Genomic DNA, 26719 nt, shown 5'->3' with positions numbered 1-26719 from the left:
CCTTAAAACTTCTATTTTCGCATTCTACACGTCGAAATTAGCAAATTAGAAAAATTGCAAGAAAAGGTCAATAATTTTTGGTTTCTTAAAAAAAATCTAAGAGAGAGTGCAATACCTCGACACTCGGCACCATGGTCGTATGTCGTAGAGCACTATCTCTGTCCTGCAACATAATCTTCAACTCACCTGTAAGAACGCGCTATCCACCTCTATCATTCTATGGGAGAACTACATGGTGTCTATGATAACTATTTATGTAAGTACATAGTAATTAACTCATTCCTTACCGAATACACTATGCGTAGTATTGAAACTTGAATTACGCGCCGTTTACTTCAAATGGTTTGAAGTTACGTATATACAACATAATTGGACGCTACTGAACCGTTATGTTACATACGAATATGGCCTTATATTTAGCGATATCAATATGCAATTTAGAATCGAAATTTGAAATCACGTTCACATAACTGAAATGCCAAATACATCTATATATTGGTTAAAAAATTCGATGCCAGTATTGTAGCAGGGGGTGAATAAGAATTCAAAATGCAGGAAATACGCTATTGAAAAACATTAAGTTTAGTCGTTAAAAATCACAATAAATTAAAAGGTTTTCGTTCAGCCATGCAAGGTTATTAAAAAGCGTTTTGTTTTCTAAGGGATAATTTCAAGCAAGTCTCTATTAAAAAAGCTACGCTTACATCTTAATATGTAGTTACATTCAATTTTTCGCGCACTTTATTGAACAAAGCGGTTCAGCGATTCGTACCAATATACATAATATAAACTCCTCAGTAACCGCGAAATGAGATAATATGTTGGTAATAGAAAAAGAGCCGTCTCTTTACTTAACAAGATTTTAAATTTATTTTAAATATGAAAAATTTAGATGTCTCACATACAAGTTTAATTTTAAGATAATTGAGAATAAAGCCTGTTCATAGAAATCATATTTAAAATACTACTACGACTTTTAGAACTTTAAATGTTGGCTATTCGTTCGAAAATACGTTTTTGAAAAATTGTTAGTATAAATTGGATCTACGAGAACATAAAATAATCAAGAATAGCAAGCAATTATATATAATGGATGCTTGTAATTTAATTAATAAAAAAAAAAAAAAAAAAAAGAACAATCGGTTCTGTACGCTTTATTTCCGGAAATGAGTAACCTATATTGTGCAATTTGCGAAATTGATTTTGTTGAAGTTCATCATCCATATTTATTTATATTTTACTAACAATAAAATTTTAGATTACTTATTCATTTAATATCTGAAGTTATTGCTTCACCAGTAATGGGTACAGAAAGATATATATTTGTTATAACGCATAAACAATTTTCTGAAACTGGTAGATTGGGCAAAATTTTGAGAAATTTTAAAATAGTCGTATGTTCACGATACAAATCTTTATTGACTCTAAATATATGATTTCAATGATAAACTGGTTTTTATTTCTGTCAGTATCAAGGATTAACATCAATTACTAAAGAAGTTTATAAAAGTTGTCTTAGGTATACGATACAAACTAAGATAGATACTTTGTGGAATAAAGTTGATGATTATTTTGTTCAAGGAAAACATTTTTATAACTTTATAGAAGGATCTAGAGCATTAAAATTAGATACACTAATAGGGCTTAATAAAAAATCTAATTTTGTTCTTCGTATAACTAATATTAAAATAATGTGAAAAATATTAACATTAAAAAGTTTTTAGAAAGGAAAATGTACTTGCAATTTCATGCAGAAATACTTAAAATTCCATATATCAGATTTGAAGACTATCTTTCACCAACTATTATATCACATTTTTTATAATGGAATTTTATTTTATGAAATTAAATTTTTCAATTGCAAATCTAAAGTTTTTAGATATACTGAAACGTGTGTACCAAGTAGTCCATTCAAAAATTATTCCAAATAGAGAAAAAGAATCTACAATTACACATTTTTTATCTGATATGCTTATGAAATTATTGGGAGTTTGTGGTAAACAAATGGCTACAGATATCCAAAGATATGCTCCATTTGATACAGCGAGTTACACAGAATATTTAATAATTTCTATTCAATAGTCGCAAATAAAATCTATTCTCCATTACATACGGAAACCTTTGAGTATAAAATCAGGTAATGCATCGCCAAAGGACAGAGGATTAAGTAAGTATCTTAAGGAAAAGGGTAATATTATCTCACAATTAGAATTTTCTGATAGATATATAGATGGATTGACAAAAGACGTGAATAGTGCTACAAATTCATAATGTACAATTACAAAATTAAACAACAAGGATGTAAAAGAAAATCAAAGTGGTACTAAGATAATAATATACCTTTACAAATATACCTAAAAATTGTAATTACTTGAATTGTAAATTATAAAATTTTATCTTTCATTGTTTATGCTTCGCTTATAATCGTCTCTATTTAAATATTGCTACCGCAAGAAAAAGATCAAAGAGAAAAGCATTTAACACTAAAGGAGAAACTATCAAAAGCTAAATCTGATAAAGATAGCTGCTCATCTTTATCCAGTATACACATATTTATGTTTCTAAATTCTGTATGATTAAGTAAAAATTACATATAATCATTCTATAATTTATTAAATAGGATCAAAACAACATTGCGGAGACAATGGCAAAAACAAATTAGTTAGATCAAATGAAGAATAGTGAATTGAGTGGTTGTCTAAATTCCACATGATCCAAGAGCAAAAAGAGGTGTACTTATTAATAAAGTATAATCACACATCGAGAATACAACAATTTTACAGTCATTTCGTATGTAAATGCATGTAAATGTATCTTTAGAAGGAAACATAGAAATGTATCATACGTGTTCTTAAGGGTACTAAGTTAGTATAAGAAATAATACTAACATGCTATAACATGACATATTATATTTTTAAATTTATACATTATAGCAGCTTTAGTATATAACAAATAAAATAATAGTATATAATTAGATATAATTAATAAAAGGTTATAAATTCTTTTTGCGTCGCTGATTTTTTATGATCTATTTATCATTTCTAATATAGCTTTCCTGTCAGCTTCATTTTTTATACCAATTTCAATTAAATCTTCATTAGTTAAAGTCATAAACAAATCAATGTCAACCTGAAATAAATTTACAATATTAATTTATAATAAAATTTTATGCATATACTTATATATATATAACACATAATTTGATAACATATTTACTTCTTGTTGGAGAAATATAGGCACGTATTGACCTAATCCGTAATGTTTTAGTAAAACAAACATTTTTGCTTCTTCTGAATTTAAAATTATTCCTCTTGGAGGTGGCCTGTAACGTGGTGGCGTTGGTGTATTTTCTCCAAATACATTTTCATCATTCATATTTGGCAGAACATTTTGTTGGCGCAATGGACTAAATTCAAGCGCATATTCAAGAGTAGTATCAAGATCTTCTTTGTGTTGAATATTTAAATCTTGTGGCCGTATGGACTGTAATCTTTGCAAACAATATAGTTAAATTAGAATATCCTAGTTATTTTGTATATGTATCAATTGCGAATTGCTAGCATTGATGGTAATAATACCTTCTATTTCTTGGTTCTTAGCTTCCATATTCTCTATTGTGTGGAAAACTTCAACTTCCAAGGTAATGGTTTTACCAATAAGTGTTTTAAGAAGAGATCTGCATTCCTCCGTGAAGTCTCAACTGCACAAAAAGACAAAAAGATTATATTAATGTACAATATCGTGAAAAAATGTACTGTGGTAGTAAATCCTAAAATAAACATTTTCTAAGCAATACTTGTATATTTTTTTAATTTTTAATTTACAAAAACATTAATCAGCTGAAATTTTGTTAAACAAAATGATGGCATCATAGAGTATAGGTTAGTTGAAAACTCATCTAATAGCTTTTTACATAAATATGGAAGAAACAGCTGTTATATTTGCATTTCTTGAAATAATTTATAGAATAGGGTAGATTGTTCAGAGTAATCTTTTTATATCAATTTATAATAAACCCTTGAATTTTTCCATATACAACTCTTTCAATAGCAAGTTGTTTGCTTGGATGTTATCCTTCTGCAGATACTGTTTTAAGCTGTTATTACATTGCTTTTCATTTTCATTGGTTTCCATATTTAATTGTTTCATACAGATTAATTAGTTTTGTATGCTGAGTATTTCACCACCTTGCAAAGCCATTTACGACACATCGGATACGCAGATAAAAGGAAACTTGACGGACGGGGAAAAACAGAAGAGAATCGCTAGCAGTTGCACTAAATCTGGATATAGGAACTAGTTATGATACCAACATGACATTTATCTCACCAAAAGCCAGTTTAGATTTCCAGCTCATGATCTTTGCTGCCTAAGACGCATAAAATGCAAGATGCTAGAGAAAGATAAAGAAAAATCAGAAAAACATGCGAAATGAGGATAAACAGATACCGTAGATGCGCTGCTACATTGAACACGAATATAAACACCTGCTACAGACATTCAACAATGAGAATGGTCACTCATTTTAGGAATTTCAGGATTGTCATCAACAAAACATAGGCATCGTCAATTTTAATGATTCTACTTCCTCGACATTTTTTTTCGCATTTGTCAAACGAGAACGTTTCTTTCGATATTTTTCAAGATTTCACTGCTTCTCATGCTAAGTGTATTGCTTTAAGCAATAGCTTTAATATTCGTTTTTACTATCATCTAGTGCAAACGCAATTAACAATTTCAGTGCCAAACTATTGGTATATTGTTGCCAAACGTAAGGAGCATTTGCGAAAAGAGACAAAGGGGATATATTTTTGAGATATATATATATATATATATATATATATTATATATCGATATATTATATATATTGCAATTTCATGCAGAAATACTTAAAATTCCATATATCAGATTTGAAGACTATCTTTCACCAACTATTATATCACATTTTTTATAATGGAATTTTATTTTATGAAATTAAATTTTTCAATTGCAAATCTAAAGTTTTTAGATATACTGAAACGTGTGTACCAAGTAGTCCATTCGAAAATTATTCCAAATAGAGAAAAAGAATCTACAATTACACATTTTTTATCTGATATGCTTATGAAATTATTGGGAGTTTGTGGTAAACAAATGGCTACAGATATCCAAAGATATGCTCCATTTGATACAGCGAGTTACACAGAATATTTAATAATTTCTATTCAATAGTCGCAAATAAAATCTATTCTCCATTACATACGGAAACCTTTGAGTATAAAATCAGGTAATGCATCGCCAAAGGACAGAGGATTAAGTAAGTATCTTAAGGAAAAGGGTAATATTATCTCACAATTAGAATTTTCTGATAGATATATAGATGGATTGACAAAAGACGTGAATAGTGCTACAAATTCATAATGTACAATTACAAAATTAAACAACAAGGATGTAAAAGAAAATCAAAGTGGTACTAAGATAATAATATACCTTTACAAATATACCTAAAAATTGTAATTACTTGAATTGTAAATTATAAAATTTTATCTTTCATTGTTTATGCTTCGCTTATAATCGTCTCTATTTAAATATTGCTACCGCAAGAAAAAGATCAAAGAGAAAAGCATTTAACACTAAAGGAGAAACTATCAAAAGCTAAATCTGATAAAGATAGCTGCTCATCTTTATCCAGTATACACATATTTATGTTTCTAAATTCTGTATGATTAAGTAAAAATTACATATAATCATTCTATAATTTATTAAATAGGATCAAAACAACATTGCGGAGACAATGGCAAAAACAAATTAGTTAGATCAAATGAAGAATAGTGAATTGAGTGGTTGTCTAAATTCCACATGATCCAAGAGCAAAAAGAGGTGTACTTATTAATAAAGTATAATCACACATCGAGAATACAACAATTTTACAGTCATTTCGTATGTAAATGCATGTAAATGTATCTTTAGAAGGAAACATAGAAATGTATCATACGTGTTCTTAAGGGTACTAAGTTAGTATAAGAAATAATACTAACATGCTATAACATGACATATTATATTTTTAAATTTATACATTATAGCAGCTTTAGTATATAACAAATAAAATAATAGTATATAATTAGATATAATTAATAAAAGGTTATAAATTCTTTTTGCGTCGCTGATTTTTTATGATCTATTTATCATTTCTAATATAGCTTTCCTGTCAGCTTCATTTTTTATACCAATTTCAATTAAATCTTCATTAGTTAAAGTCATAAACAAATCAATGTCAACCTGAAATAAATTTACAATATTAATTTATAATAAAATTTTATGCATATACTTATATATATATAACACATAATTTGATAACATATTTACTTCTTGTTGGAGAAATATAGGCACGTATTGACCTAATCCGTAATGTTTTAGTAAAACAAACATTTTTGCTTCTTCTGAATTTAAAATTATTCCTCTTGGAGGTGGCCTGTAACGTGGTGGCGTTGGTGTATTTTCTCCAAATACATTTTCATCATTCATATTTGGCAGAACATTTTGTTGGCGCAATGGACTAAATTCAAGCGCATATTCAAGAGTAGTATCAAGATCTTCTTTGTGTTGAATATTTAAATCTTGTGGCCGTATGGACTGTAATCTTTGCAAACAATATAGTTAAATTAGAATATCCTAGTTATTTTGTATATGTATCAATTGCGAATTGCTAGCATTGATGGTAATAATACCTTCTATTTCTTGGTTCTTAGCTTCCATATTCTCTATTGTGTGGAAAACTTCAACTTCCAAGGTAATGGTTTTACCAATAAGTGTTTTAAGAAGAGATCTGCATTCCTCCGTGAAGTCTCAACTGCACAAAAAGACAAAAAGATTATATTAATGTACAATATCGTGAAAAAATGTACTGTGGTAGTAAATCCTAAAATAAACATTTTCTAAGCAATACTTGTATATTTTTTTAATTTTTAATTTACAAAAACATTAATCAGCTGAAATTTTGTTAAACAAAATGATGGCATCATAGAGTATAGGTTAGTTGAAAACTCATCTAATAGCTTTTTACATAAATATGGAAGAAACAGCTGTTATATTTGCATTTCTTGAAATAATTTATAGAATAGGGTAGATTGTTCAGAGTAATCTTTTTATATCAATTTATAATAAACCCTTGAATTTTTCCATATACAACTCTTTCAATAGCAAGTTGTTTGCTTGGATGTTATCCTTCTGCAGATACTGTTTTAAGCTGTTATTACATTGCTTTTCATTTTCATTGGTTTCCATATTTAATTGTTTCATACAGATTAATTAGTTTTGTATGCTGAGTATTTCACCACCTTGCAAAGCCATTTACGACACATCGGATACGCAGATAAAAGGAAACTTGACGGACGGGGAAAAACAGAAGAGAATCGCTAGCAGTTGCACTAAATCTGGATATAGGAACTAGTTATGATACCAACATGACATTTATCTCACCAAAAGCCAGTTTAGATTTCCAGCTCATGATCTTTGCTGCCTAAGACGCATAAAATGCAAGATGCTAGAGAAAGATAAAGAAAAATCAGAAAAACATGCGAAATGAGGATAAACAGATACCGTAGATGCGCTGCTACATTGAACACGAATATAAACACCTGCTACAGACATTCAACAATGAGAATGGTCACTCATTTTAGGAATTTCAGGATTGTCATCAACAAAACATAGGCATCGTCAATTTTAATGATTCTACTTCCTCGACATTTTTTTTCGCATTTGTCAAACGAGAACGTTTCTTTCGATATTTTTCAAGATTTCACTGCTTCTCATGCTAAGTGTATTGCTTTAAGCAATAGCTTTAATATTCGTTTTTACTATCATCTAGTGCAAACGCAATTAACAATTTCAGTGCCAAACTATTGGTATATTGTTGCCAAACGTAAGGAGCATTTGCGAAAAGAGACAAAGGGGATATATTTTTGAGATATATATATATATATATATATATATATTATATATCGATATATTATATATATTGCAATTTCATGCAGAAATACTTAAAATTCCATATATCAGATTTGAAGACTATCTTTCACCAACTATTATATCACATTTTTTATAATGGAATTTTATTTTATGAAATTAAATTTTTCAATTGCAAATCTAAAGTTTTTAGATATACTGAAACGTGTGTACCAAGTAGTCCATTCGAAAATTATTCCAAATAGAGAAAAAGAATCTACAATTACACATTTTTTATCTGATATGCTTATGAAATTACTGGGAGTTTGTGGTAAACAAATGGCTACAGATATCCAAAGATATGCTCCATTTGATACAGCGAGTTACACAGAATATTTAATAATTTCTATTCAATAGTCGCAAATAAAATCTATTCTCCATTACATACTGAAACCTTTGAGTATAAAATCAGGTAATGCATCGCCAAAGGACAGAGGATTAAGTAAGTATCTTAAGGAAAAGGGTAATATTATCTCACAATTAGAATTTTCTGATAGATATATAGATGGATTGACAAAAGACGTGAATAGTGCTACAAATTCATAATGTACAATTACAAAATTAAACAACAAGGATGTAAAAGAAAATCAAAGTGGTACTAAGATAATAATATACCTTTACAAATATACCTAAAAATTGTAATTACTTGAATTGTAAATTATAAAATTTTATCTTTCATTGTTTATGCTTCGCTTATAATCGTCTCTATTTAAATATTGCTACCGCAAGAAAAAGATCAAAGAGAAAAGCATTTAACACTAAAGGAGAAACTATCAAAAGCTAAATCTGATAAAGATAGCTGCTCATCTTTATCCAGTATACACATATTTATGTTTCTAAATTCTGTATGATTAAGTAAAAATTACATATAATCATTCTATAATTTATTAAATAGGATCAAAACAACATTGCGGAGACAATGGCAAAAACAAATTAGTTAGATCAAATGAAGAATAGTGAATTGAGTGGTTGTCTAAATTCCACATGATCCAAGAGCAAAAAGAGGTGTACTTATTAATAAAGTATAATCACACATCGAGAATACAACAATTTTACAGTCATTTCGTATGTAAATGCATGTAAATGTATCTTTAGAAGGAAAAATAGAAATGTATCATACGTGTTCTTAAGGGTACTAAGTTAGTATAAGAAATAATACTAACATGCTATAACATGACATATTATATTTTTAAATTTATACATTATAGCAGCTTTAGTATATAACAAATAAAATAATAGTATATAATTAGATATAATTAATAAAAGGTTATAAATTCTTTTTGCGTCGCTGATTTTTTATGATCTATTTATCATTTCTAATATAGCTTTCCTGTCAGCTTCATTTTTTATACCAATTTCAATTAAATCTTCATTAGTTAAAGTCATAAACAAATCAATGTCAACCTGAAATAAATTTACAATATTAATTTATAATAAAATTTTATGCATATACTTATATATATATAACACATAATTTGATAACATATTTACTTCTTGTTGGAGAAATATAGGCACGTATTGACCTAATCCGTAATGTTTTAGTAAAACAAACATTTTTGCTTCTTCTGAATTTAAAATTATTCCTCTTGGAGGTGGCCTGTAACGTGGTGGCGTTGGTGTATTTTCTCCAAATACATTTTCATCATTCATATTTGGCAGAACATTTTGTTGGCGCAATGGACTAAATTCAAGCGCATATTCAAGAGTAGTATCAAGATCTTCTTTGTGTTGAATATTTAAATCTTGTGGCCGTATGGACTGTAATCTTTGCAAACAATATAGTTAAATTAGAATATCCTAGTTATTTTGTATATGTATCAATTGCGAATTGCTAGCATTGATGGTAATAATACCTTCTATTTCTTGGTTCTTAGCTTCCATATTCTCTATTGTGTGGAAAACTTCAACTTCCAAGGTAATGGTTTTACCAATAAGTGTTTTAAGAAGAGATCTGCATTCCTCCGTGAAGTCTCAACTGCACAAAAAGACAAAAAGATTATATTAATGTACAATATCGTGAAAAAATGTACTGTGGTAGTAAATCCTAAAATAAACATTTTCTAAGCAATACTTGTATATTTTTTTAATTTTTAATTTACAAAAACATTAATCAGCTGAAATTTTGTTAAACAAAATGATGGCATCATAGAGTATAGGTTAGTTGAAAACTCATCTAATAGCTTTTTACATAAATATGGAAGAAACAGCTGTTATATTTGCATTTCTTGAAATAATTTATAGAATAGGGTAGATTGTTCAGAGTAATCTTTTTATATCAATTTATAATAAACCCTTGAATTTTTCCATATACAACTCTTTCAATAGCAAGTTGTTTGCTTGGATGTTATCCTTCTGCAGATACTGTTTTAAGCTGTTATTACATTGCTTTTCATTTTCATTGGTTTCCATATTTAATTGTTTCATACAGATTAATTAGTTTTGTATGCTGAGTATTTCACCACCTTGCAAAGCCATTTACGACACATCGGATACGCAGATAAAAGGAAACTTGACGGACGGGGAAAAACAGAAGAGAATCGCTAGCAGTTGCACTAAATCTGGATATAGGAACTAGTTATGATACCAACATGACATTTATCTCACCAAAAGCCAGTTTAGATTTCCAGCTCATGATCTTTGCTGCCTAAGACGCATAAAATGCAAGATGCTAGAGAAAGATAAAGAAAAATCAGAAAAACATGCGAAATGAGGATAAACAGATACCGTAGATGCGCTGCTACATTGAACACGAATATAAACACCTGCTACAGACATTCAACAATGAGAATGGTCACTCATTTTAGGAATTTCAGGATTGTCATCAACAAAACATAGGCATCGTCAATTTTAATGATTCTACTTCCTCGACATTTTTTTTCGCATTTGTCAAACGAGAACGTTTCTTTCGATATTTTTCAAGATTTCACTGCTTCTCATGCTAAGTGTATTGCTTTAAGCAATAGCTTTAATATTCGTTTTTACTATCATCTAGTGCAAACGCAATTAACAATTTCAGTGCCAAACTATTGGTATATTGTTGCCAAACGTAAGGAGCATTTGCGAAAAGAGACAAAGGGGATATATTTTTGAGATATATATATATATATATATATATATATTATATATCGATATATTATATATATTGCAATTTCATGCAGAAATACTTAAAATTCCATATATCAGATTTGAAGACTATCTTTCACCAACTATTATATCACATTTTTTATAATGGAATTTTATTTTATGAAATTAAATTTTTCAATTGCAAATCTAAAGTTTTTAGATATACTGAAACGTGTGTACCAAGTAGTCCATTCGAAAATTATTCCAAATAGAGAAAAAGAATCTACAATTACACATTTTTTATCTGATATGCTTATGAAATTACTGGGAGTTTGTGGTAAACAAATGGCTACAGATATCCAAAGATATGCTCCATTTGATACAGCGAGTTACACAGAATATTTAATAATTTCTATTCAATAGTCGCAAATAAAATCTATTCTCCATTACATACTGAAACCTTTGAGTATAAAATCAGGTAATGCATCGCCAAAGGACAGAGGATTAAGTAAGTATCTTAAGGAAAAGGGTAATATTATCTCACAATTAGAATTTTCTGATAGATATATAGATGGATTGACAAAAGACGTGAATAGTGCTACAAATTCATAATGTACAATTACAAAATTAAACAACAAGGATGTAAAAGAAAATCAAAGTGGTACTAAGATAATAATATACCTTTACAAATATACCTAAAAATTGTAATTACTTGAATTGTAAATTATAAAATTTTATCTTTCATTGTTTATGCTTCGCTTATAATCGTCTCTATTTAAATATTGCTACCGCAAGAAAAAGATCAAAGAGAAAAGCATTTAACACTAAAGGAGAAACTATCAAAAGCTAAATCTGATAAAGATAGCTGCTCATCTTTATCCAGTATACACATATTTATGTTTCTAAATTCTGTATGATTAAGTAAAAATTACATATAATCATTCTATAATTTATTAAATAGGATCAAAACAACATTGCGGAGACAATGGCAAAAACAAATTAGTTAGATCAAATGAAGAATAGTGAATTGAGTGGTTGTCTAAATTCCACATGATCCAAGAGCAAAAAGAGGTGTACTTATTAATAAAGTATAATCACACATCGAGAATACAACAATTTTACAGTCATTTCGTATGTAAATGCATGTAAATGTATCTTTAGAAGGAAAAATAGAAATGTATCATACGTGTTCTTAAGGGTACTAAGTTAGTATAAGAAATAATACTAACATGCTATAACATGACATATTATATTTTTAAATTTATACATTATAGCAGCTTTAGTATATAACAAATAAAATAATAGTATATAATTAGATATAATTAATAAAAGGTTATAAATTCTTTTTGCGTCGCTGATTTTTTATGATCTATTTATCATTTCTAATATAGCTTTCCTGTCAGCTTCATTTTTTATACCAATTTCAATTAAATCTTCATTAGTTAAAGTCATAAACAAATCAATGTCAACCTGAAATAAATTTACAATATTAATTTATAATAAAATTTTATGCATATACTTATATATATATAACACATAATTTGATAACATATTTACTTCTTGTTGGAGAAATATAGGCACGTATTGACCTAATCCGTAATGTTTTAGTAAAACAAACATTTTTGCTTCTTCTGAATTTAAAATTATTCCTCTTGGAGGTGGCCTGTAACGTGGTGGCGTTGGTGTATTTTCTCCAAATACATTTTCATCATTCATATTTGGCAGAACATTTTGTTGGCGCAATGGACTAAATTCAAGCGCATATTCAAGAGTAGTATCAAGATCTTCTTTGTGTTGAATATTTAAATCTTGTGGCCGTATGGACTGTAATCTTTGCAAACAATATAGTTAAATTAGAATATCCTAGTTATTTTGTATATGTATCAATTGCGAATTGCTAGCATTGATGGTAATAATACCTTCTATTTCTTGGTTCTTAGCTTCCATATTCTCTATTGTGTGGAAAACTTCAACTTCCAAGGTAATGGTTTTACCAATAAGTGTTTTAAGAAGAGATCTGCATTCCTCCGTGAAGTCTCAACTGCACAAAAAGACAAAAAGATTATATTAATGTACAATATCGTGAAAAAATGTACTGTGGTAGTAAATCCTAAAATAAACATTTTCTAAGCAATACTTGTATATTTTTTTAATTTTTAATTTACAAAAACATTAATCAGCTGAAATTTTGTTAAACAAAATGATGGCATCATAGAGTATAGGTTAGTTGAAAACTCATCTAATAGCTTTTTACATAAATATGGAAGAAACAGCTGTTATATTTGCATTTCTTGAAATAATTTATAGAATAGGGTAGATTGTTCAGAGTAATCTTTTTATATCAATTTATAATAAACCCTTGAATTTTTCCATATACAACTCTTTCAATAGCAAGTTGTTTGCTTGGATGTTATCCTTCTGCAGATACTGTTTTAAGCTGTTATTACATTGCTTTTCATTTTCATTGGTTTCCATATTTAATTGTTTCATACAGATTAATTAGTTTTGTATGCTGAGTATTTCACCACCTTGCAAAGCCATTTACGACACATCGGATACGCAGATAAAAGGAAACTTGACGGACGGGGAAAAACAGAAGAGAATCGCTAGCAGTTGCACTAAATCTGGATATAGGAACTAGTTATGATACCAACATGACATTTATCTCACCAAAAGCCAGTTTAGATTTCCAGCTCATGATCTTTGCTGCCTAAGACGCATAAAATGCAAGATGCTAGAGAAAGATAAAGAAAAATCAGAAAAACATGCGAAATGAGGATAAACAGATACCGTAGATGCGCTGCTACATTGAACACGAATATAAACACCTGCTACAGACATTCAACAATGAGAATGGTCACTCATTTTAGGAATTTCAGGATTGTCATCAACAAAACATAGGCATCGTCAATTTTAATGATTCTACTTCCTCGACATTTTTTTTCGCATTTGTCAAACGAGAACGTTTCTTTCGATATTTTTCAAGATTTCACTGCTTCTCATGCTAAGTGTATTGCTTTAAGCAATAGCTTCAATATTCGTTTTTACTATCATCTAGTGCAAACGCAATTAACAATTTCAGTGCCAAACTATTGGTATATTGTTGCCAAACGTAAGGAGCATTTGCGAAAAGAGACAAAGGGGATATATTTTTGAGATCGATATATTATATATATATAATATATATATATATATAATATGATATAATATGATATGACAGATAAAATGTAACATAACACAATGCTACAGCGTCTTATTATTCGCATCGCGCGGGAACTTTATTTCAAAATAATTATATAAAATGTTACAAACGATTGAATTTTTCTGCAGAAACCCTGTATGAGATGTTTCACATATTAAACAAATTGCGTACTTGTTTGGAAAAATAATTTTATTATAACCCGCGGTGTTTAATACCGAGGCCGTGTATACGCTAGTGTTATTTATTAAAATTAAACACGGAATAATTACTTGAGCTTTGAGACAATACTGTTTCGACCGTAATTATCCTTTTACTAAACTGTGTAACCACGTATACACAGGTGTACAATTAGTTAAAGTATTGCCTTCGATCCTTAAAATAGGACCGTGAACACCAGAAAGAGGAAACAATGTATCCATTAAAAGTTGACGAGAATGAGAAATATGAAACATAACGATATGGAAATTCCGTAGCAGTTTTTACTGATATTTTACACAAAGTGTTAATATTGCCAAGTAAAAACAAAGCAAACAAGAATTCTTTGAAAAACGGCATCGTTTCGGAAAGTGAGTAAGAAGTACATTCTCGCGCTGTACCCAGTAGGCGTGGCTTATTCAACCAATGGTAATGCAGTACAGTACAGTACGGGGCATTGATTGGTCCACAACTTTGGCACAGTGCCATATTGCCATGAAGGAGTAATGTGGAAGGGATAATTAATAAAATAGCCATGGTCTAGTAACAGGTTGAATATTCAGTATTCGTCTAACCGTGGCCTAGTGCGCGTCGTTCGTTCGTACGACACTGCAGTTTAAATTTAACAATATAAAATGATGCCTGTAATGAGATCGCGATATTTGGCGGAAGAAAATTCAGAATCTTCGGAACACGAAGAATCAGTGCCTGCTCCTGGCACATTGTCCGATGATTTAAACTCATCGCTTGATTCAACCTTGACGATTGATTCAAATTCATCGGTTCATTCAACTTTGTCGATTGAGCCAACATCGGAGGACGATTTAGCCGCATGCACAGGTATACAATTAGTTAAAATGTTTCGACATCCCGACATTCGACATGAATTTATAATTCATTTCGACATCCAATTTCATGTAATTGTTATTGATTTAACATCCTTTGCATTTTCAGTCGAGGTGATTGATTTAACATCACCGATGCCATCGACGTCGGGAATGCCGCCAACATTCCCGATACAAATGCCGCTGGATTATCCAATTGCATCGTTCCCATCCACGTTGCGCGGCATTCAAGAAAATTATGACGATTTTCGTTTTGAAGCAGCAAGACGATCAAGTTTTCAAAACTGTCCCGTATCTTTCATTGACCCTGCCAGTTTTGCAGCTGCAGGGCTGTATTATACGGGAGAAGCGGACATAGTCCGTTGTTTTGAATGTCAGTTGGAAATAAGACACTGGTCAGAGGGACATACTCCCATGACAATTCATGAGATGCATTCTCCAGACTGCAAATTTGTTCGTAGAGAACACTGTAATAACGTACCAATCGGCCAAGATCCTGATAAATATCTACGGAGAAAACGAAGAAATAGAAACATATCTTGCCCTTATGGTTTACAATATAAAGACTCATTTGATTTCAATGACCATCGATTTTTAAGATATGCACGAAACCCGTCGGCATACGAATTGAGCCGTTTGGGACTAACAAGTGTTAAGGAACCAAAAAATTTGGATTATAGTACTTACAAATCCAGATTAAATTCATTTGCAAATTGGCCTACATATATGAAACAGACAGGTGAAGCATTAGCCGACGCCGGCTTTTACTATACCGGAGTAAGAGATATTACCACCTGTTACCACTGTGGAGTTGGTATAGGAAATTGGAAAACAGAAGAAGAACCTTGGGTTCAACATGCAATGCTATCTCCCTGTTGCAGTTATCTATTAACAGTACGAGGGACGCAATACGTCAATGATGCAACAGGCCAAGAGTTATACGATACTTGCGAAGGGGTAAGTAGACAAACTTGCAGCCTCAACCATATGTATAATTAATAATTCCGATTTATAATTGTGTACATTATATTTATTTCAGCCATCAGTACAAACTACAGCTGAGAGCCATGAGAAAGCCACTAGTGACAATGAAGTTATCGAGATGACTCTCCCTAAGAAACAAGGTAAGTAATAAAAATCAAAACACAGATAGATCATACATTCTTTAATTTGTATGAAATACGTATACGTACAATAAATTTTATTATATATTACATTTCCATATTCTGTTTACTGTTTTAGCTGCTCTGGAGGAAGAGAAGAAGAAATTGATAGATGCTCGAAGGTGTACAGTTTGCAAGGAACGAGAAGCAATAATGACATTTATACCTTGCGGACACCTTGTCACATGTCAGTATTGCTCCCAAGCTTTTGGACAATGCCTAATTTGCGGCAGAGAAATTGAAGCACAAATTCGTGTATTTTTTTAATAACACATGCACATCTATGCATTTATATTTATATAATTATGTACATATGTATATTAGCATATTCATATCTCGTATACGAATATATTTTACAATTTTTTAAAAATGACGTATACACATTAAAATCTGTGATACTATTTACCATTGAATTAAGTGTATATATCAGAGACTTATAAAAAAGAAATGTATTTAATTAGTTTAATATCATGCTTCTATTTACTAATTACTGTAGAAATAGTACTAAAATTATAATACTTTGTATGTTTTAATTTTTTTTATTTTAAGTGTTACTTAATTAAACTCATTAAATGCATTTCTTCTTTGTATGTTTTAATTTTTTTTATTTTAAGTGTTACTTAATTAAACGTTGAATTCTGTATCTTATCTTATCTGAATGAAGTTAACTTTTTCCGCAACTAACTAATTGTTTTTTCTTTTATTCCTCTTAGTTAGTAAAATGAAACTGTATTATACATATATATATATATATATATATATATATTTCAAATCATAAAAATCGTAACTTACATTTTGTTTTATTATACATAGTTATCCTGTTTTCTATTCGTTAAATAAAGCCAATTAAAAGACAATTGTATTTTTTATATTAACAAAACCTCGAAGTTTTAATGCAAGGAACTTGTTAGTTAGAAGTTTATGATTGTAAAACTGAGCATTTTCAAGGTGTTTTACAACTTCGATTTCTATTTGTAATTCAGTAAATAGTTTATAGTTCAGTAAATGGAACTGTTGACAGTGAATACATAAATACACTTAGCTGGCGGTCATTTTATAATGTGATTTTGAACTTTGATTGAATTGGGTTTGAGCCATTTTTTACTCCTCGCCACTCATGAGACCAGCTGTTATGTTAGTAAATACTTGCGGACTTGTATAATCTATGTAATTTCCCGTAAATTTCAGTACATCTGTACGGGCCAACTGAATGATGGATAGAAGCAATATGACGTCAAATTAACGTGTAAAAATGGCAGTAAAATAGCCAAAATATGCTCAGCTTTAGATAGTCATAACTTTTAAACCAGTAGATTCCTCGCCTTAAAACTTCTATTTTCGCATTCTACACGTCGAAATTAGCAAATTAGAAAAATTGCAAGAAAAGGTCAATAATTTTTGGTTTCTTAAAAAAAATCTAAGAGAGAGTGCAATACCTCGACACTCGGCACCATGGTCGTATGTCGTAGAGCACTATCTCTGTCCTGCAACATAATCTTCAACTCACCTGTAAGAACGCGCTATCCACCTCTATCATTCTATGGGAGAACTACATGGTGTCTATGATAACTATTTATGTAAGTACATAGTAATTAACTCATTCCTTACCGAATACACTATGCGTAGTATTGAAACTTGAATTACGCGCCGTTTACTTCAAATGGTTTGAAGTTACGTATATACAACATAATTGGACGCTACTGAACCGTTATGTTACATACGAATATGGCCTTATATTTAGCGATATCAATATGCAATTTAGAATCGAAATTTGAAATCACGTTCACATAACTGAAATGCCAAATACATCTATATATTGGTTAAAAAATTCGATGCCAGTATTGTAGCAGGGGGTGAATAAGAATTCAAAATGCAGGAAATACGCTATTGAAAAACATTAAGTTTAGTCGTTAAAAATCACAATAAATTAAAAGGTTTTCGTTCAGCCATGCAAGGTTATTAAAAAGCGTTTTGTTTTCTAAGGGATAATTTCAAGCAAGTCTCTATTAAAAAAGCTACGCTTACATCTTAATATGTAGTTACATTCAATTTTTCGCGCACTTTATTGAACAAAGCGGTTCAGCGATTCGTACCAATATACATAATATAAACTCCTCAGTAACCGCGAAATGAGATAATATGTTGGTAATAGAAAAAGAGCCGTCTCTTTACTTAACAAGATTTTAAATTTATTTTAAATATGAAAAATTTAGATGTCTCACATACAAGTTTAATTTTAAGATAATTGAGAATAAAGCCTGTTCATAGAAATCATATTTAAAATACTACTACGACTTTTAGAACTTTAAATGTTGGCTATTCGTTCGAAAATACGTTTTTGAAAAATTGTTAGTATAAATTGGATCTACGAGAACATAAAATAATCAAGAATAGCAAGCAATTATATATAATGGATGCTTGTAATTTAATTAATAAAAAAAAAAAAAAAAAAAAGAACAATCGGTTCTGTACGCTTTATTTCCGGAAATGAGTAACCTATATTGTGCAATTTGCGAAATTGATTTTGTTGAAGTTCATCATCCATATTTATTTATATTTTACTAACAATAAAATTTTAGATTACTTATTCATTTAATATCTGAAGTTATTGCTTCACCAGTAATGGGTACAGAAAGATATATATTTGTTATAACGCATAAACAATTTTCTGAAACTGGTAGATTGGGCAAAATTTTGAGAAATTTTAAAATAGTCGTATGTTCACGATACAAATCTTTATTGACTCTAAATATATGATTTCAATGATAAACTGGTTTTTATTTCTGTCAGTATCAAGGATTAACATCAATTACTAAAGAAGTTTATAAAAGTTGTCTTAGGTATACGATACAAACTAAGATAGATACTTTGTGGAATAAAGTTGATGATTATTTTGTTCAAGGAAAACATTTTTATAACTTTATAGAAGGATCTAGAGCATTAAAATTAGATACACTAATAGGGCTTAATAAAAAATCTAATTTTGTTCTTCGTATAACTAATATTAAAATAATGTGAAAAATATTAACATTAAAAAGTTTTTAGAAAGGAAAATGTACTTGCAATTTCATGCAGAAATACTTAAAATTCCATATATCAGATTTGAAGACTATCTTTCACCAACTATTATATCACATTTTTTATAATGGAATTTTATTTTATGAAATTAAATTTTTCAATTGCAAATCTAAAGTTTTTAGATATACTGAAACGTGTGTACCAAGTAGTCCATTCGAAAATTATTCCAAATAGAGAAAAAGAATCTACAATTACACATTTTTTATCTGATATGCTTATGAAATTACTGGGAGTTTGTGGTAAACAAATGGCTACAGATATCCAAAGATATGCTCCATTTGATACAGCGAGTTACACAGAATATTTAATAATTTCTATTCAATAGTCGCAAATAAAATCTATTCTCCATTACATACGGAAACCTTTGAGTATAAAATCAGGTAATGCATCGCCAAAGGACAGAGGATTAAGTAAGTATCTTAAGGAAAAGGGTAATATTATCTCACAATTAGAATTTTCTGATAGATATATAGATGGATTGACAAAAGACGTGAATAGTGCTACAAATTCATAATGTACAATTACAAAATTAAACAACAAGGATGTAAAAGAAAATCAAAGTGGTACTAAGATAATAATATACCTTTACAAATATACCTAAAAATTGTAATTACTTGAATTGTAAATTATAAAATTTTATCTTTCATTGTTTATGCTTCGCTTATAATCGTCTCTATTTAAATATTGCTACCGCAAGAAAAAGATCAAAGAGAAAAGCATTTAACACTAAAGGAGAAACTATCAAAAGCTAAATCTGATAAAGATAGCTGCTCATCTTTATCCAGTATACACATATTTATGTTTCTAAATTCTGTATGATTAAGTAAAAATTACATATAATCATTCTATAATTTATTAAATAGGATCAAAACAACATTGCGGAGACAATGGCAAAAACAAATTAGTTAGATCAAATGAAGAATAGTGAATTGAGTGGTTGTCTAAATTCCACATGATCCAAGAGCAAAAAGAGGTGTACTTATTAATAAAGTATAATCACACATCGAGAATACAACAATTTTACAGTCATTTCGTATGTAAATGCATGTAAATGTATCTTTAGAAGGAAAAATAGAAATGTATCATACGTGTTCTTAAGGGTACTAAGTTAGTATAAGAAATAATACTAACATGCTATAACATGACATATTATATTTTTAAATTTATACATTATAGCAGCTTTAGTATATAACAAATAAAATAATAGTATATAATTAGATATAATTAATAAAAGGTTATAAATTCTTTTTGCGTCGCTGATTTTTTATGATCTATTTATCATTTCTAATATAGCTTTCCTGTCAGCTTCATTTTTTATACCAATTTCAATTAAATCTTCATTAGTTAAAGTCATAAACAAATCAATGTCAACCTGAAATAAATTTACAATATTAATTTATAATAAAATTTTATGCATATACTTATATATATATAACACATAATTTGATAACATATTTACTTCTTGTTGGAGAAATATAGGCACGTATTGACCTAATCCGTAATGTTTTAGTAAAACAAACATTTTTGCTTCTTCTGAATTTAAAATTATTCCTCTTGGAGGTGGCCTGTAACGTGGTGGCGTTGGTGTATTTTCTCCAAATACATTTTCATCATTCATATTTGGCAGAACATTTTGTTGGCGCAATGGACTAAATTCAAGCGCATATTCAAGAGTAGTATCAAGATCTTCTTTGTGTTGAATATTTAAATCTTGTGGCCGTATGGACTGTAATCTTTGCAAACAATATAGTTAAATTAGAATATCCTAGTTATTTTGTATATGTATCAATTGCGAATTGCTAGCATTGATGGTAATAATACCTTCTATTTCTTGGTTCTTAGCTTCCATATTCTCTATTGTGTGGAAAACTTCAACTTCCAAGGTAATGGTTTTACCAATAAGTGTTTTAAGAAGAGATCTGCATTCCTCCGTGAAGTCTCAACTGCACAAAAAGACAAAAAGATTATATTAATGTACAATATCGTGAAAAAATGTACTGTGGTAGTAAATCCTAAAATAAACATTTTCTAAGCAATACTTGTATATTTTTTTAATTTTTAATTTACAAAAACATTAATCAGCTGAAATTTTGTTAAACAAAATGATGGCATCATAGAGTATAGGTTAGTTGAAAACTCATCTAATAGCTTTTTACATAAATATGGAAGAAACAGCTGTTATATTTGCATTTCTTGAAATAATTTATAGAATAGGGTAGATTGTTCAGAGTAATCTTTTTATATCAATTTATAATAAACCCTTGAATTTTTCCATATACAACTCTTTCAATAGCAAGTTGTTTGCTTGGATGTTATCCTTCTGCAGATACTGTTTTAAGCTGTTATTACATTGCTTTTCATTTTCATTGGTTTCCATATTTAATTGTTTCATACAGATTAATTAGTTTTGTATGCTGAGTATTTCACCACCTTGCAAAGCCATTTACGACACATCGGATACGCAGATAAAAGGAAACTTGACGGACGGGGAAAAACAGAAGAGAATCGCTAGCAGTTGCACTAAATCTGGATATAGGAACTAGTTATGATACCAACATGACATTTATCTCACCAAAAGCCAGTTTAGATTTCCAGCTCATGATCTTTGCTGCCTAAGACGCATAAAATGCAAGATGCTAGAGAAAGATAAAGAAAAATCAGAAAAACATGCGAAATGAGGATAAACAGATACCGTAGATGCGCTGCTACATTGAACACGAATATAAACACCTGCTACAGACATTCAACAATGAGAATGGTCACTCATTTTAGGAATTTCAGGATTGTCATCAACAAAACATAGGCATCGTCAATTTTAATGATTCTACTTCCTCGACATTTTTTTTCGCATTTGTCAAACGAGAACGTTTCTTTCGATATTTTTCAAGATTTCACTGCTTCTCATGCTAAGTGTATTGCTTTAAGCAATAGCTTCAATATTCGTTTTTACTATCATCTAGTGCAAACGCAATTAACAATTTCAGTGCCAAACTATTGGTATATTGTTGCCAAACGTAAGGAGCATTTGCGAAAAGAGACAAAGGGGATATATTTTTGAGATCGATATATTATATATATATATAATATATATATATATATATAATATGATATAATATGATATGACAGATAAAATGTAACATAACACAATGCTACAGCGTCTTATTATTCGCATCGCGCGGGAACTTTATTTCAAAATAATTATATAAAATGTTACAAACGATTGAATTTTTCTGCAGAAACCCTGTATGAGATGTTTCACATATTAAACAAATTGCGTACTTGTTTGGAAAAATAATTTTATTATAACCCGCGGTGTTTAATACCGAGGCCGTGTATACGCTAGTGTTATTTATTAAAATTAAACACGGAATAATTACTTGAGCTTTGAGACAATACTGTTTCGACCGTAATTATCCTTTTACTAAACTGTGTAACCACGTATACACAGGTGTACAATTAGTTAAAGTATTGCCTTCGATCCTTAAAATAGGACCGTGAACACCAGAAAGAGGAAACAATGTATCCATTAAAAGTTGACGAGAATGAGAAATATGAAACATAACGATATGGAAATTCCGTAGCAGTTTTTACTGATATTTTACACAAAGTGTTAATATTGCCAAGTAAAAACAAAGCAAACAAGAATTCTTTGAAAAACGGCATCGTTTCGGAAAGTGAGTAAGAAGTACATTCTCGCGCTGTACCCAGTAGGCGTGGCTTATTCAACCAATGGTAATGCAGTACAGTACAGTACGGGGCATTGATTGGTCCACAACTTTGGCACAGTGCCATATTGCCATGAAGGAGTAATGTGGAAGGGATAATTAATAAAATAGCCATGGTCTAGTAACAGGTTGAATATTCAGTATTCGTCTAACCGTGGCCTAGTGCGCGTCGTTCGTTCGTACGACACTGCAGTTTAAATTTAACAATATAAAATGATGCCTGTAATGAGATCGCGATATTTGGCGGAAGAAAATTCAGAATCTTCGGAACACGAAGAATCAGTGCCTGCTCCTGGCACATTGTCCGATGATTTAAACTCATCGCTTGATTCAACCTTGACGATTGATTCAAATTCATCGGTTCATTCAACTTTGTCGATTGAGCCAACATCGGAGGACGATTTAGCCGCATGCACAGGTATACAATTAGTTAAAATGTTTCGACATCCCGACATTCGACATGAATTTATAATTCATTTCGACATCCAATTTCATGTAATTGTTATTGATTTAACATCCTTTGCATTTTCAGTCGAGGTGATTGATTTAACATCACCGATGCCATCGACGTCGGGAATGCCGCCAACATTCCCGATACAAATGCCGCTGGATTATCCAATTGCATCGTTCCCATCCACGTTGCGCGGCATTCAAGAAAATTATGACGATTTTCGTTTTGAAGCAGCAAGACGATCAAGTTTTCAAAACTGTCCCGTATCTTTCATTGACCCTGCCAGTTTTGCAGCTGCAGGGCTGTATTATACGGGAGAAGCGGACATAGTCCGTTGTTTTGAATGTCAGTTGGAAATAAGACACTGGTCAGAGGGACATACTCCCATGACAATTCATGAGATGCATTCTCCAGACTGCAAATTTGTTCGTAGAGAACACTGTAATAACGTACCAATCGGCCAAGATCCTGATAAATATCTACGGAGAAAACGAAGAAATAGAAACATATCTTGCCCTTATGGTTTACAATATAAAGACTCATTTGATTTCAATGACCATCGATTTTTAAGATATGCACGAAACCCGTCGGCATACGAATTGAGCCGTTTGGGACTAACAAGTGTTAAGGAACCAAAAAATTTGGATTATAGTACTTACAAATCCAGATTAAATTCATTTGCAAATTGGCCTACATATATGAAACAGACAGGTGAAGCATTAGCCGACGCCGGCTTTTACTATACCGGAGTAAGAGATATTACCACCTGTTACCACTGTGGAGTTGGTATAGGAAATTGGAAAACAGAAGAAGAACCTTGGGTTCAACATGCAATGCTATCTCCCTGTTGCAGTTATCTATTAACAGTACGAGGGACGCAATACGTCAATGATGCAACAGGCCAAGAGTTATACGATACTTGCGAAGGGGTAAGTAGACAAACTTGCAGCCTCAACCATATGTATAATTAATAATTCCGATTTATAATTGTGTACATTATATTTATTTCAGCCATCAGTACAAACTATAGCTGAGAGCCATGAGAAAGCCACTAGTGACAATGAAGTTATCGAGATGACTCTCCCTAAGAAACAAGGTAAGTAATAAAAATCAAAACACAGATAGATCATACATTCTTTAATTTGTATGAAATACGTATACGTACAATAAATTTTATTATATATTACATTTCCATATTCTGTTTACTGTTTTAGCTGCTCTGGAGGAAGAGAAGAAGAAATTGATAGATGCTCGAAGGTGTACAGTTTGCAAGGAACGAGAAGCAATAATGACATTTATACCTTGCGGACACCTTGTCACATGTCAGTATTGCTCCCAAGCTTTTGGACAATGCCTAATTTGCGGCAGAGAAATTGAAGCACAAATTCGTGTATTTTTTTAATAACACATGCACATCTATGCATTTATATTTATATAATTATGTACATATGTATATTAGCATATTCATATCTCGTATACGAATATATTTTACAATTTTTTAAAAATGACGTATACACATTAAAATCTGTGATACTATTTACCATTGAATTAAGTGTATATATCAGAGACTTATAAAAAAGAAATGTATTTAATTAGTTTAATATCATGCTTCTATTTACTAATTACTGTAGAAATAGTACTAAAATTATAATACTTTGTATGTTTTAATTTTTTTTATTTTAAGTGTTACTTAATTAAACTCATTAAATGCATTTCTTCTTTGTATGTTTTAATTTTTTTTATTTTAAGTGTTACTTAATTAAACGTTGAATTCTGTATCTTATCTTATCTGAATGAAGTTAACTTTTTCCGCAACTAACTAATTGTTTTTTCTTTTATTCCTCTTAGTTAGTAAAATGAAACTGTATTATACATATATATATATATATATATATATATTTCAAATCATAAAAATCGTAACTTACATTTTGTTTTATTATACATAGTTATCCTGTTTTCTATTCGTTAAATAAAGCCAATTAAAAGACAATTGTATTTTTTATATTAACAAAACCTCGAAGTTTTAATGCAAGGAACTTGTTAGTTAGAAGTTTATGATTGTAAAACTGAGCATTTTCAAGGTGTTTTACAACTTCGATTTCTATTTGTAATTCAGTAAATAGTTTATAGTTCAGTAAATGGAACTGTTGACAGTGAATACATAAATACACTTAGCTGGCGGTCATTTTATAATGTGATTTTGAACTTTGATTGAATTGGGTTTGAGCCATTTTTTACTCCTCGCCACTCATGAGACCAGCTGTTATGTTAGTAAATACTTGCGGACTTGTATAATCTATGTAATTTCCCGTAAATTTCAGTACATCTGTACGGGCCAACTGAATGATGGATAGAAGCAATATGACGTCAAATTAACGTGTAAAAATGGCAGTAAAATAGCCAAAATATGCTCAGCTTTAGATAGTCATAACTTTTAAACCAGTAGATTCCTCGCCTTAAAACTTCTATTTTCGCATTCTACACGTCGAAATTAGCAAATTAGAAAAATTGCAAGAAAAGGTCAATAATTTTTGGTTTCTTAAAAAAAATCTAAGAGAGAGTGCAATACCTCGACACTCGGCACCATGGTCGTATGTCGTAGAGCACTATCTCTGTCCTGCAACATAATCTTCAACTCACCTGTAAGAACGCGCTATCCACCTCTATCATTCTATGGGAGAACTACATGGTGTCTATGATAACTATTTATGTAAGTACATAGTAATTAACTCATTCCTTACCGAATACACTATGCGTAGTATTGAAACTTGAATTACGCGCCGTTTACTTCAAATGGTTTGAAGTTACGTATATACAACATAATTGGACGCTACTGAACCGTTATGTTACATACGAATATGGCCTTATATTTAGCGATATCAATATGCAATTTAGAATCGAAATTTGAAATCACGTTCACATAACTGAAATGCCAAATACATCTATATATTGGTTAAAAAATTCGATGCCAGTATTGTAGCAGGGGGTGAATAAGAATTCAAAATGCAGGAAAT

The 26719-nt window shown here is 30.1% G+C and overlaps 7 protein-coding genes across 7 annotated transcripts; 2 read left to right on the top strand and 5 right to left on the bottom strand.

Moving 5' to 3' along the window:
- Positions 1 to 2889: 2889 nt before the first annotated feature.
- LOC132910768 (ankyrin repeat and SAM domain-containing protein 6-like) lies at positions 2890 to 3533 on the bottom strand. The gene is made up of 2 exons (XM_060966744.1): positions 3217 to 3533; positions 2890 to 3129 (listed from the first exon to the last, which is right to left on the bottom strand). The coding sequence occupies exons 1-2, from the start codon at positions 3373 to 3375 to the stop codon at positions 3022 to 3024; spliced, it is 267 nt and encodes an 88-aa protein (XP_060822727.1). The 5' UTR covers positions 3376 to 3533; the 3' UTR covers positions 2890 to 3021.
- Positions 3534 to 6018: 2485 nt separating this feature from the next.
- Positions 6019 to 6662, bottom strand: LOC132910769 (ankyrin repeat and SAM domain-containing protein 6-like). The gene is made up of 2 exons (XM_060966745.1): positions 6346 to 6662; positions 6019 to 6258 (listed from the first exon to the last, which is right to left on the bottom strand). The coding sequence occupies exons 1-2, from the start codon at positions 6502 to 6504 to the stop codon at positions 6151 to 6153; spliced, it is 267 nt and encodes an 88-aa protein (XP_060822728.1). The 5' UTR covers positions 6505 to 6662; the 3' UTR covers positions 6019 to 6150.
- A 2485-nt stretch (positions 6663 to 9147) lies between these two features.
- On the bottom strand, positions 9148 to 9791 carry LOC132910767 (ankyrin repeat and SAM domain-containing protein 6-like). Its single transcript, XM_060966743.1, has 2 exons — positions 9475 to 9791; positions 9148 to 9387 (listed from the first exon to the last, which is right to left on the bottom strand). The coding sequence occupies exons 1-2, from the start codon at positions 9631 to 9633 to the stop codon at positions 9280 to 9282; spliced, it is 267 nt and encodes an 88-aa protein (XP_060822726.1). The 5' UTR covers positions 9634 to 9791; the 3' UTR covers positions 9148 to 9279.
- Positions 9792 to 12276: 2485 nt separating this feature from the next.
- LOC132911007 (ankyrin repeat and SAM domain-containing protein 6-like) lies at positions 12277 to 12920 on the bottom strand. Its single transcript, XM_060967279.1, has 2 exons — positions 12604 to 12920; positions 12277 to 12516 (listed from the first exon to the last, which is right to left on the bottom strand). The coding sequence occupies exons 1-2, from the start codon at positions 12760 to 12762 to the stop codon at positions 12409 to 12411; spliced, it is 267 nt and encodes an 88-aa protein (XP_060823262.1). The 5' UTR covers positions 12763 to 12920; the 3' UTR covers positions 12277 to 12408.
- A 2158-nt stretch (positions 12921 to 15078) lies between these two features.
- LOC132910561 (baculoviral IAP repeat-containing protein 3-like) lies at positions 15079 to 16718 on the top strand. The gene is made up of 4 exons (XM_060966333.1): positions 15079 to 15283; positions 15398 to 16245; positions 16328 to 16412; positions 16531 to 16718. The coding sequence occupies exons 1-4, from the start codon at positions 15079 to 15081 to the stop codon at positions 16716 to 16718; spliced, it is 1326 nt and encodes a 441-aa protein (XP_060822316.1).
- A 3943-nt stretch (positions 16719 to 20661) lies between these two features.
- On the bottom strand, positions 20662 to 21305 carry LOC132910778 (ankyrin repeat and SAM domain-containing protein 6-like). The gene is made up of 2 exons (XM_060966749.1): positions 20989 to 21305; positions 20662 to 20901 (listed from the first exon to the last, which is right to left on the bottom strand). Exons 1-2 carry the CDS (start codon positions 21145 to 21147, stop codon positions 20794 to 20796), a joined length of 267 nt encoding a protein of 88 aa, XP_060822732.1. The 5' UTR covers positions 21148 to 21305; the 3' UTR covers positions 20662 to 20793.
- A 2162-nt stretch (positions 21306 to 23467) lies between these two features.
- LOC132910560 (baculoviral IAP repeat-containing protein 7-A-like) lies at positions 23468 to 25107 on the top strand. The gene is made up of 4 exons (XM_060966332.1): positions 23468 to 23672; positions 23787 to 24634; positions 24717 to 24801; positions 24920 to 25107. Exons 1-4 carry the CDS (start codon positions 23468 to 23470, stop codon positions 25105 to 25107), a joined length of 1326 nt encoding a protein of 441 aa, XP_060822315.1.
- Positions 25108 to 26719: the final 1612 nt, after the last annotated feature.

The sequence above is a fragment of the Bombus pascuorum genome, chromosome 9, assembly GCF_905332965.1.
Source record: "Bombus pascuorum chromosome 9, iyBomPasc1.1, whole genome shotgun sequence".
Classification (NCBI taxonomy): domain Eukaryota; kingdom Metazoa; phylum Arthropoda; class Insecta; order Hymenoptera; family Apidae; genus Bombus; species Bombus pascuorum.
The sequence above is the reverse complement of the archived record's forward strand: the minus strand, read 5'-3'. Positions and strand labels throughout refer to the sequence as shown.